The 11,924-nt window shown below is 38.3% G+C and overlaps 1 protein-coding gene across 1 annotated transcript; it reads right to left on the bottom strand.

Annotated features, from left to right (window-relative positions):
• Positions 1-3,234: 3,234 nt before the first annotated feature.
• Positions 3,235-5,048, bottom strand: rh50 (Rh50-like protein). The gene is made up of 2 exons (XM_036579057.1): positions 4,511-5,048; positions 3,235-4,425 (listed from the first exon to the last, which is right to left on the bottom strand). Exons 1-2 carry the CDS (start codon positions 4,955-4,957, stop codon positions 3,418-3,420), a joined length of 1,455 nt encoding a protein of 484 aa, XP_036434950.1. The 5' UTR covers positions 4,958-5,048; the 3' UTR covers positions 3,235-3,417.
• Positions 5,049-11,924: the final 6,876 nt, after the last annotated feature.

Raw genomic sequence — 11,924 nt, 5'->3', positions numbered from 1 at the left:
GAGGCATGCAATAGTTGTAATTATGCATGGCTGAGGGTCCCCAGGAGCAAAATTAGAAAACAATGTTATTAAGGGATATGAGGCCTGCATCATTAGTCAGATAATCAGTTTATCCAATAAACTCTGTCTTAGGATAGCTTGTACTTTAATTTGCTTTACATTCCCAGCAAATAAATTTAATCATACAGTCTACATGTGATAACTGGAACAGTTTGTAATAGAAGTACTGAAGACTAGCCCCCCAGGGGTCACGCACAATCACTTGAGTACTATGATCACATAGATACTACTGTATTCCTCCAGGCATTTTTCTTTCATTTTGTGTGGCTTTGCATCTTCCAAATACCATGCTAGTTGGCTTTATATAATACAAGGCTGAAGAACTAATTAATGTGGGGTAAAGGTCCAGCAGTACAGACGAATGTGGGCTCACTATTACGCAAGCAACGGGACACTGTTGCCCTTTTTATTTGTGTTAAAGCTGCTTATTAAATATTTTTAAGGTGTTTTTGACCTAATTAACAACCTAATAATAATAAACTTATTTTAAACCGTTCATTTTTCATTTATACAAGTAGTCTTACTGTAAATTAACCACAGACAACATAGGTGCAGATTAAGCAACAATTGACCACTGGCTGAGCTTTATATATATATTTTTAGTTGTTCTCAAATCAGTCCCTTTATATCATGCAGGACTAAAGAATTAATACTGCAAAGAAAAAGGTCAGAACGTTTTGAATCCAGAAACTAAAACCTAATACAATCTTTCATGTTTAACCACAGAAGGGCCATAGATTCCATTTTCAGTAATATGGAGTTATTTTTATTTGTTTTCTCAAAATCTTGTGGTATTTATGTCCGCCACCCTGGCAAAACAAATGTTGTTTTTCTGAGATCTCAAGGCATTTATTTCATTATCACAACATAATGGACATTGTCTTGTCAAGATAACATTTATGTGAGAAAACAAATGAAAATAACTAATTTTCATAGAAACACAGTAAAAAAAAACTAGCAAATCCATGGCCCTTCTGTATTTCACAAATCCCAAAAAAATACAGGAAATATTCTTATCTTGATCTTCTCCTCTAACTCATAACAGTAGTGCATTGTTATGGTCATCATAGCGCATAAAAACAATACACATTACCATAATCGTGACTTCAGGGCAAATTCCAGAGCAAGAAGGCGCACTCTCAAATTTTTGTGATTTTTCTTTATTTTGTCTGTTCATATTGTCTGTATTTTCATATCTTCATCCATGTGCTTATATCTCCTTTGGTCTAATTCGCAAATCAGATGTTACTGGTTGAGAAGCTGGGGCATTTTGGCCGCAGTTTTTCAGGCCCAGGAATGGGCATTTTGCATCTTGGCCTAACAATTTTTCTTGTTGTATTACTAGACCAAGGGGAATTTAACACAGGGGAAGACTGTATTCCTCTTATGCTATTTTTTCACCCAGCAGTGCAGTATGATACGATTACAAACCCATGATCAGACATTTTGTCATAATTTCCTCTGAGAAGTGAACCATACCATACATGAATAGTCATGCTGAATTTAATTACCCTTCTTGCTGGGGTATCCGAACAGCATCATCATGTTTTGAGTCCGAAATTGACCCGAGGACAACAAAATTTTGTCAGAAATTGACCCGAACCACCCCATCATCACTCAAGGTACCAAATAAAACCTGGCAGAATAGCACCGGTTACTGTGTAGTAACAATAATAGCTGTCACTACAGCACAGACATATATTATTATATAAACAATCAGACATAATGAGGTAAGATAAGCTTGAATCAATTTATTCATCAAATAATGCTTTGGAACAACATCTCAAATGTTTTAGCCACACTCACTTCAACTCGGTAAGGTGTTGGTAGAAGCAGAGAAAGCACTAAAAAGCAGGGCAGTGGGCCTCCAGGAGCAGGACTGGGAAACACTGACATAGAACATACTGAACATAACAAAAATATTTTTTGGCAAAACAATTCAAAGGTTTTTTGGCTGGACTAAAAAGTACTTTTCTGATTTGGTTCACTGTTTTTGCCCCATTTTTTCAAAAGCGTGGGCCTCATGGACATTATGCCAAATGTATGGCAGTGAAAGTACTGAAAAAAGGTAGGGAGAAAAATAAAAGCAGAGGGAATGCAGGGTAAAATCATTAAAAGTGGGAGGCAGGCTGAAATCATGTGAGCATCACATAACCTCCAGAGAACCCCGCTTACCTACTTACCAGTTCTGTTTTGCGATAGGAAACAGATACAGGTACTCAATCAGTGTACGGATAGTTTCGGATTTGGATTTGTAACTGCACTATGCTGTACCACAGTAGGGACAGACAAAATGAATTACTGGTGTTGATGAAAAGAGAAAAAGAGAGCAGTAGTCTCCCATACTATTCTCTCTTTTCTGAGGGAATTCTGATTGGTAGCACACTACAAAAGCTTGTCATATTGATGACCAACAGTTTTTGTGAATACATGGCAAGATTTGAGGTCACTATTAGTGCTGTACCATCATATGGCTAATGTTAACCTATTAACCTCTACATCTTGGGAAAAAGGTGGATTCACAGGTGTGGTTAACAATAGTCTAATGAACAGCACTAACATACTTCAATTCAGCCCCTCCAATGCAGCGCTAATGGTACACTAGTCCATTGTTGTTGTTTGTATTTCATATTTTATATTTTTTTTATGTTAAAATCATTTCAAATATGTTGTTAACATTCATTCACCAAAACTAACAACATTGTTAGCATGTTTCTAGAGTGTCTTCAGGAGCTTGACTGTTTCCAAGATTTGACAAACCAGGACAAATAGGCTTGTGTTGTTTGTATTGTTTGTTTCACCACAAGACAGCTGACCAAATGAGTAAGGGAGATAATGAATGTACAAGCATTTTTTCACAACACTGCATTATAAAAAGGACACTCTGACCAAAATGAAAAATGTAACCATTGCTTCATCTGTTGTAAACATGCCTACTCACTTCGTACAGTGGTGCCCCAATAGTCTGTTGTGAGAAAATGAGGTTTCTCAGTTTAAAAACTAGGAAAACTCCCTTTTGATGATGCACCTTGAAGGTGACTTCAAAAACTACAACTGTTTTGGTGCAGATACTTGAAGGGTACTTTTAGTTTGAGTTTTTCTGCTAGATAGTGAAAGCAGAAAGAAGCTTGATACTTCACATTACTGCTTGAAATTAATGCATGCTAGGCACTGTAGCAAGTAAGAGAACATTTATTGATGAAAACACAAAAAGGATACAAAATATTCTGTCAAACTGAGGGATACAGTGCTGCCCTGCGGAATATTACAAAAATGACAAACAGCATACTATTCGTGGCCCACTCATATCCATGCCTGGTCCATTTAAAGTGTTCTTCATCTTTTACTGAATGAAATCTAGCTTTCGGTACTGCGCTTACCCAGTACCTGCTTGTCCTGCGTCTTTGCACACCCTGGGTCCTGTGCCCCAGGTACCTGATTATAATCTGCAGGAACATTAAAGAAGAGCTCATCATCAAAGCAGAACTCATCAGGTGGGGAGGCGAGATACGGGAGCTTGAGCAGCAGTCCCGTCAGCATGCCTCCCACAGCAGCCAGAGCAATGGTGCTTCCCAGTGCAGCCAGTTGGTACAAGGCTTGCTCCTTTGCAGTGCGGCCCAAACCCGCCTCCAATCCTGGAATCAGTTCCTGTAGTTTCGCCAGCCGAGGGTCTCCCTTCTGGGGTGCACGATAAGAAAACGTCTCATACAGGCTGGGGCCATATGTTTCCTCACTGGCCCACAGAATGGCGCAAATGGCCGCTATAGTTGAGATAAGTCCCGTTAGGCCGTGAAGGTTGTGGATGCCACACTGGTCCTGCACGCGCAGCCGTCGTGCAAGAAAAGGACTAAGGTACTTATATCCCAGCATGCAAGCGGTACAACCCAGCATCCCTAGCACATAAGCAGCAGCGGGTGTGATCATCATGTCCACTGAGGCACCAACAGTGACTCCACCAGCCAAGGTGACGTTCTGTACATCGGCCATGCTGAGCTTGCCATTCTTGTTGAGCATGGCCGAGAGGGCAAAAGCAGTTAGTGTGGAGGCACTCAGGCCTATGAAAGTGTGGAGGATGGCTCTGTGCTGGTCATCTCCTCTCAGGGTCAATGCACAATTGAAGGAGGGCCAGAATACCCAGAGGAATAAGGTACCTAGCACAGATAGCATGTCAGACTGATAGCTGGTACATTCTTTGGAATGACCATCATTCAGAATTGGCCTATACAGGATGAAGGTGGCACCCAGACCAAAGTAACAAGCAAACATGTGAATGAGGATGGAGCCACCAGCATCATTGATCTTCAGGTACTTGACAACAATCCATTCCGTAACGCCAAACACAGGAACCTCCAACAAGGCCATGACCTATAGATGAAATTGAAACAGATATTTACAACTGACTATCACTGCGAGACTTGCAAACTTCAAAGAGAATCTCAATCAAACTTACTAATAACTGAACGGGACTGGTCTTCCCCAGCACTGCTCCAAATGAGATAAGCACAACCGCACAAGCAAACTCTGCATTGATCAGGTTTATCACTCCCAGATGAATCTTCCCATCATAATAGAAATGAAAGAAGCCCTGGATCAAAATGGCCCACTGGATGGCAAATGTAGCCGTCAGGAAATTAAACACCATTCCACCAAAACCATACCGCTGAAAGAAAGCCAGAAGGCAGCCAAATCCGATGAAGATCATCACTTGGATGTCAGCGAAAAAAGGGTAGTCTTGGTACACAGCGTTCTCCATAGGCTTTGTCATGTTGTTCTGCAGCACTGCATTGCTCTGGTCATCGTAGGTTACAAAGACAGCATATAATACAACGATCATGACTTCCAGGACAAACACCAGAGTGGGAAGCCGCACTCTTAAATTAGTGGAATTTTTCTTCATTTTGTCTGTGTTTCTGAGGTGAGGCTCCTTGTACCCCCTCTCTCTTTACCCCCTTGTCTTACTATCTGTCTTTTCATGTCTGACTCCTTGTGCTTATATCGCATTTAATCTGATAAGCAAAACAGAAGCTATTGGCTAAGAGGCTGATGTACTCTGGCTGCAGTTACTCAACTGCAGGGATGGGCAGTCGCACTTTGGCCCTTTTCTGAACATTTATGAACACTCAGCAGCTTTCGGACACCAGCACAATGTTTGGTATATTGTATTACAAGGCAATAAACAGGGTGAGAACAGTTGACACCATCAGTGTTGCAGATGGGAAAAATTCAATTATCATTTTGACATTGTATAAAATAGTTACATTAAGCCTGTATGAAAAATATCACCTCCAAATTTAGTAATTGTGTATTTAATAAATATCTCAGGTAAGCTGCTTCTTTTTAGAGGATAAGATAAAAAAAAATAGGCCCAGTTAGCAAAATCATTAAAATTGTACTCAATGTTTCTGGTATTATTTTAAAGCAGTGATTTGAAAATGTTGATTTCATTTCCACATGAACATGGTAATCTGGCAAACTAGCCTTTCCCTCCCCACACTGTAAACTTAAATAAATTGACATTACTTAAATCGTGCAAACCTATAGCCTTGAAAATTTTAAGTTACTTAACAGGTTCAAGCTTAAATAACTTTACATTTGAGTTTTAAGTGCTTTGTATTTTTCAGTGATCCACACTTTTTCAACAAGTTAAACAATTCAGTCATTTTAAATACTTTCAGTTGAGCTGGCGGTACTGCACTTTTTCAAGTTCTGTTTATTCTCAGTATAGTTAGATTAACCTGAATCAGCCTAGTTAAGTTAACCTCTCACTTAATTGTGCTTTGCTGCAAGTATTAATCTGTGTGCAATGCATTGGTATTAACTGTAAAACAACTCCATTATTTTAGATGCACTTTTTCATACAGTAATGAACAAATTGCTCCATATCCAGTGACGACATATTGTATGATCCATTTCTTCACATAATAATGAAGCAATGGATAAGACAAGAGTAACTCACTTCTTAGGGCCTCAAGTACCTTCACCATTGTGTTCAGAAACTCACCAATAACATTCCTGGCTATAGTGTGAACCTGTAAACCTGAACACAAAACATCATCATGGTGAGAACAACAAAAACATGTAAAATGCATCCATATTTTACATTTTAGCATTAGAATATGCTCTGACACAAAAAACATTATGCAGGGAGAATTAATGAAATATTCAAACATTGATTAAGTAACACAACACAAACCAACAAAACTGCAAAGAATGCTGAAAAGCTTCTTGGGCAAAGGACTTCAGTATGTATGACTAAGTAACTACAGCATTATACGAGAAATAGTTCGACTAAAAAATTAGCTTACCAATGCTCTACTGGCTTCACACTGATGTTTGCAACACATGGGCTGTTTTGTTTGATAAATGCGAAATATCTGAAATGTTTGACTCATTTTGTCTGATGGGAAAGTGGTGAGGTTTTGTTAAGGATGACAAATTATGTAGTTTTATTGCAGTGTCATTGTTACACCTACAGTGATTATCGTTGTCAGCTGTTAAAAGTACAGGCCCTATAATAACATCATTAAAGCTCCATGCGCTGATAAAGCTTGTGGAAATGAACTTTGAACAATATTCTCAGCTTGAAGTCTGTGGTTCATGGGGCTGCTTTGACCACAGGCTGCAAACAACCGTTTCAGATCTTCCTCTACTCTTACTAAGAAGTGTGTGTTAAGTACAGGCAGTATTATGAATGGCCTATTTCAAGTGCTAATTAAATAACAACTCTATGAAATATATAAAAGTCAAGTGGAGTTACTCCTAAAGAAATAATGGATGTATTCAAATGAAATGTGTTTATTTTTAATAATAAAGGAAGTCAATTGGACTAAATATGTTATGAAAGCTTAGTGTGGGACAAACAGCATTAAATTACTGAATCTCAAAAATTCCACTGAAGACCAGGGGTGGGCACATTTTTTGTCTTAGGGGTCCAAAGTGCATTGTTTCTTGGTGGGCTGAGAGCCAAAACAACAAAGCAATATGCAAAAGTTTCAAATTAAGTTTTTAAAAATGTATTTATACCATTACTTTAAATTCTGTTACTAAAATGTTTCAGAAATACAATTTTAAAATCAAAAAAAGGAAAAGTTATGTATGGTATTAAGCATATTTGGGAGAGAGGATGTTGTTAGGATAACTTTCTGGTGGGAAAATTAAAATGTCCTCACTGTCCAAAGTTGGGTCAGCCCTGAACCAGTAGGGCTTTTCCTTATGTTATTATTATTTTTTTTAAATAAAACAATTTGATGTTGTATGTAAACATAGCCTCAAAATGTACCACTGACGCTCCAGTCCATACATGGAAGCTAAGCACCAAAAAAAGCCAGCTCTGAATTCATTGTTTTTGTGATTGACTCATGTGATAAAAACAATATATTTACCAGTCCTGCCTATTCACACTAAAGTTATAAGGAGTGTTTCAGCTGCTGCACTGCTTTCTGAATGAAGCACAATTCAGAATAGCCAGTCGCAAGAGAGCTCATTTACATACCTCAGTCTTAAAACCACAGTAACAGAAACAGCCTGTTTAATCCTAAGAGATCAAGAGAGGTGAGGAAAGGGTCTTGTAAAAATGAATCATGACTGTTTTGGTTCATAAAACCACACAAATGTTATAACCCCAGGGGGAAAATATAAAAAAGTAATAAAACCAAAGAATGTGGGGCCTTTGAACTACAGAAAACCATTCTGAACAAAGACAAGCACAACAATATGTGTAATAAAATGACAATTTATTGCATTAGTGCAGACAAATCTATAAAATGGTCCAGAGAAACCATTAGCCATGTAATGTAGAAGCATCTGACAAACGTAAAACAATAATCTCAGATATTTCTTTTAAATATGCTTTGTAGAACACAATAGAGAATACACATTTCTATTTCTTTAAAATATTAGACTTGCATGGACACAAATTAAACAGCTACGCTAAGATATAACTCTATAATAGTTCTGATATTTACAAAATTAACCACCAAGGCCTAGCCTGTCTTATTCCTACAGCGATACAGCTCAAACATACAGTCACACACACACACACACACACACACACACACACACACACACACATGCTCAAAGACTGTTTCTTTCTCACTCTCATGCTTTCTCTTTGTTAGAACCTCTCCTCTCACACGCGCACGCACACGTTCACAAATAAATATGAAGAACTGCGACAGAGAACATAAAACACCTACATCACTACCCAAGATCAGCATCTCTGGATCCACATAACGCTACCATACAAAATGTATCACTACTCTTCTAAAGATAGAATACAAATGCCATCTGTGTAGAAATGCTAATTCTCTTGTTCTAGTTTTTGCAGGGTGCTCACATTGTGGGGATTTCTGAATTCATAGGTTTCTGAGGGCGCAAGCGTGTCTTTACAAAACCAGAAGTGACCACGGGTAAATTGAGTTCTGGTAGACTCCTTTAAAAAAACACCGACCTACGGCTACACGCAGACACAGGGAGAAGATCTGAAGGAAAAGGCTGAAAGGCGAACTCATGAATCTCATCCATCCTCTACAAAATATTACCATGTATTCCATAATCTGTCATTCTGCAGAGATAACTGCAGGTACACACTACCCTGTGAAGCTGCACGTATAAAGTGGTGGTCCATGACCTGCTCCTCAAACTTTTTTACTCTAACTAAAGGAGTTTGGTGAAAAATCGAATTTATATGATTTTCCACTTCACTAAACATGCATCAGTCAGAACATGTCGATGCATGTTTGGTGTCCAAATTTTGCTTCTTTAGTTTTGATCTGGAGATGATAGGCTAACGTTGATAATTAACACTGGAAGTCAATAGTCACCTAAGCTGTTTCTGTAAATACACGCCAAAAAATGCAAACCGCATCCAGGTGTTAATACAGGTCATGCAGACAAGTCAATGTGGTTTGGAACATAATATAACTCACTATGAACTACAACACAATGACAACAAAAAACTTCATTTTGGTTAACTGGAATTTTGCAAAATGGAATGCAACACCTAATTTTTGTACATTTACCATTATTCAGTAGGTAACTTCTAACTCTTTTACAATCAGCAAACCTTCAGTATTACAGCGCTAACGCTAAGTTTGTAAAACATTGCCATTTTACAACATGACCCTGAACCACATCCTCTCAGAGTTTGAAGGTGGAATAATACTGAAAAGCAGGATGTTATGTGGATGATAATGTGGTTCCAATTTTAGCTTAAATGTGAAAAACAGGGATATCCACATCACTGTACTGTTGTTTTTAAAAACATGTTTACAAAGCTTTTTGACATAATTGGAAGCGAATATATGAAGAATAGTGCAGGTTTTTGTGGAAATGGTTTGGATGGACTTCCAGTGTCAGCACAGTTAGCTTAGCAGCTCCAGTTCTAAACTAAAGATGGAAAATTCAGACATGGCTTGGCTGATTGACTGCATTTGGGATAAGTGGAATATCATGTTAATTTGATTTTTCGCAGAATTATTCCTTTAATACTATATAATACAAAGAGATCACAGATCAGCATTCAACTTCTAGAACAATGGTCGACCCTCCACCTGGAGGTCCACTTTCTTTTGGAATTTAGTTCCTATCTGCATCTAACATGCTGCCTCCCACTTATCTAACACTAATGCAACTTACCCAGCCAATCAAGAACAAGTCTTTGAAATTAATAGCAGGCCATGGTTGGAACTAGACTCCGCAGGCGGGTAGATCTCCAGGATCTAGAAAAACCTGCTTAGGTCACTGGACCATTTTTGACCACACGCTTAAAAATAATGATTCTTCAAAGGTTCCTTAGTAAAGAAAATGGTTCTATATAGAACGATGAACAACCAAAGAACCCTTTGCATGATTAAAGGGTACTTTGCATTGTTAACTGTTACAATGTCAAGCCTGTAACAATAGAAGAACCCTTTTTGGTGCTACATAGAACCCTTTTCAAAAAGGTTCTATACAGAACCATATAAAACACATTCTTCATCAATCTGAAGAACGCTTCAGTGATGCAAAGGCTTCTTCGAGTGTTGAAGGTTCTATATAGAACCATTTTCTTTACTAAAGAACCCCTTAAAGAACCATTGTTTTTAAGCGTGCAGGTTAATCTTTGATCATGTTAACGTCTTCTACTTAGTTTGGAGTCCAGTACTAATGTTCTAAACCAAGGGAATGAAGCTAGAGTAACTCCAAATGCTATTCAGATGGAATTCCTGATGTGTCTTCACTTGTACTCTTTGAAGTCTGACTGAATAGCCCTTCCTGAATGAGGAATCCACAGGTGTTTAGCCTGTTCGTTATTGCATTGGTAAAAAAGCCTTTACGACTCCGGATCCAGACGCCACGCTTCTATACCGGCTCGATACACCTACATAATTCTCAGCAAATTAACTCCTTTCAAATGACTCTCCCTGACATACTCGAATAAAACATGTAATTTGAAACCACACTCGCATTTGCTCGCATATTTCTGCAGCAATCATGCATAAGTTATCATTAGCACCTTCGGAAACACCTGCAATTAATTAAAATACAAATCTAATTAACCGGTCATTCTAGTGACCTTGCTGGACTACCAGTAGAAAACGCTTTCGTTGCAGGAAGGCTGCGAGTCAACATTGCATAATAAGCATGAGTCGTGATTTAAACGGTGAAAGTGTTTAAAATGCAATTTTTTGGAAAAAAAAACTATGGGAAAAAAAAAGAAAAAAATATTAACCAAAAATCGAAAACGAACAGAAACACGGCAACTGTATTCATACGTCTGAAATAATATTTGATCTCCTCACAGTGCTAACTTCTGGGCCTGTATTGATAAAGCGCCTTACTGTAGAACTGCTGATCTAGGATCAGATGGCTCTCTTATTTATGATGCCCTTAATCAAAAGATCTCAGCACTTCTACTGAGATGCTTTATGAATACAGGTCCTGGTCTGCTTTGTTCAGACGAAACAGTATAATTTATAGAACTAACTGTCTCACTGGTAGTTAAAGAAGGTGACGTCACTTTTCTGGACACAGATTAAGCCTAGCCTTCAGTCTAGAACTAGTTTCAATCTCTGTCCATCCCTGTAAGTACAATTATAACTAGGGATATTTCTGATTAACCGATTAATCATTAACCAACAAAAACATTAATGTTTAACTAGTACTTTAGGTTAAAAAGTGAGTTCAATTTCCAATAAACAACTGATGTTTGAATAGGTAGGGTTTTCAATTAACTTGTGGATCATTTTTGAATTGTACCCATGAGGGTGCAATAGCGCATCTTGTTCTGATAGCCTTACTTTGACTGATTTACTTTAAAACAGTAGTGCCAGAGGTGTTGATAAGGCATGTAGCAGAGATTAAACCATCCTAAATGTAGTTTACAGCACTATCACAACTAGCAATATTTAGCTACATGACACAGTGCTGAGGTAGACTTCAACAACATCATGTTCTGTCCACTGAATGCTGCCTTAAGATTTAGCCTGCAAATGTGTTTGTTAGCTAACAGTTAGCCTGCGTAGTCAGTCTTGTGACAAAAAGCTTAAAAGCGGCGAACTACTGCCGTTAAAGTCTATACTCACCAAGTACACTTTCTTCGGGTGAAAAAAACGGATGCCATTTTTGAAGTGGGACCTTCAGACCAAGTCTGAGCATTTATTGTCTAAACACTCCAGAAACATGAGAAGAAGATAACATGGGGAGCTCCACCACCTCATACAGGAGCTGAAGCTGCTGTATAACGAACAATTCCAAAGGCATTTTTGTACTTCAGTGGGGGAACTCAGAGCTCTGCTTCTGCTTGTTGCTTCTCTCATTAAACAGGAGTGTTCATTAAAGTTCATTCTTTGTGGGGCATGGACAAACTATGATCCACCTATATA

The sequence above is a fragment of the Colossoma macropomum genome, unplaced genomic scaffold (assembly GCF_904425465.1).
Source record: "Colossoma macropomum unplaced genomic scaffold, Colossoma_macropomum, whole genome shotgun sequence".
NCBI classification, from domain to species: Eukaryota; Metazoa; Chordata; class Actinopteri; order Characiformes; family Serrasalmidae; genus Colossoma; species Colossoma macropomum.
The sequence above is the reverse complement of the archived record's forward strand: the minus strand, read 5'-3'. Positions and strand labels throughout refer to the sequence as shown.

Coding starts and splice junctions, on each gene's coding strand:
- rh50 (XM_036579057.1), bottom strand. CDS start 4,957: ATGAAGAAAAATTCCACTAATTTAAGAGTGCGGCTTCCCACTCTGGTG. Junction 4,426..4,510: donor CCAGTCCCGTTCAGTTATTA/GTAAGTTTGATT, acceptor TTTCATCTATAG/GTCATGGCCTTGTTGGAGGT.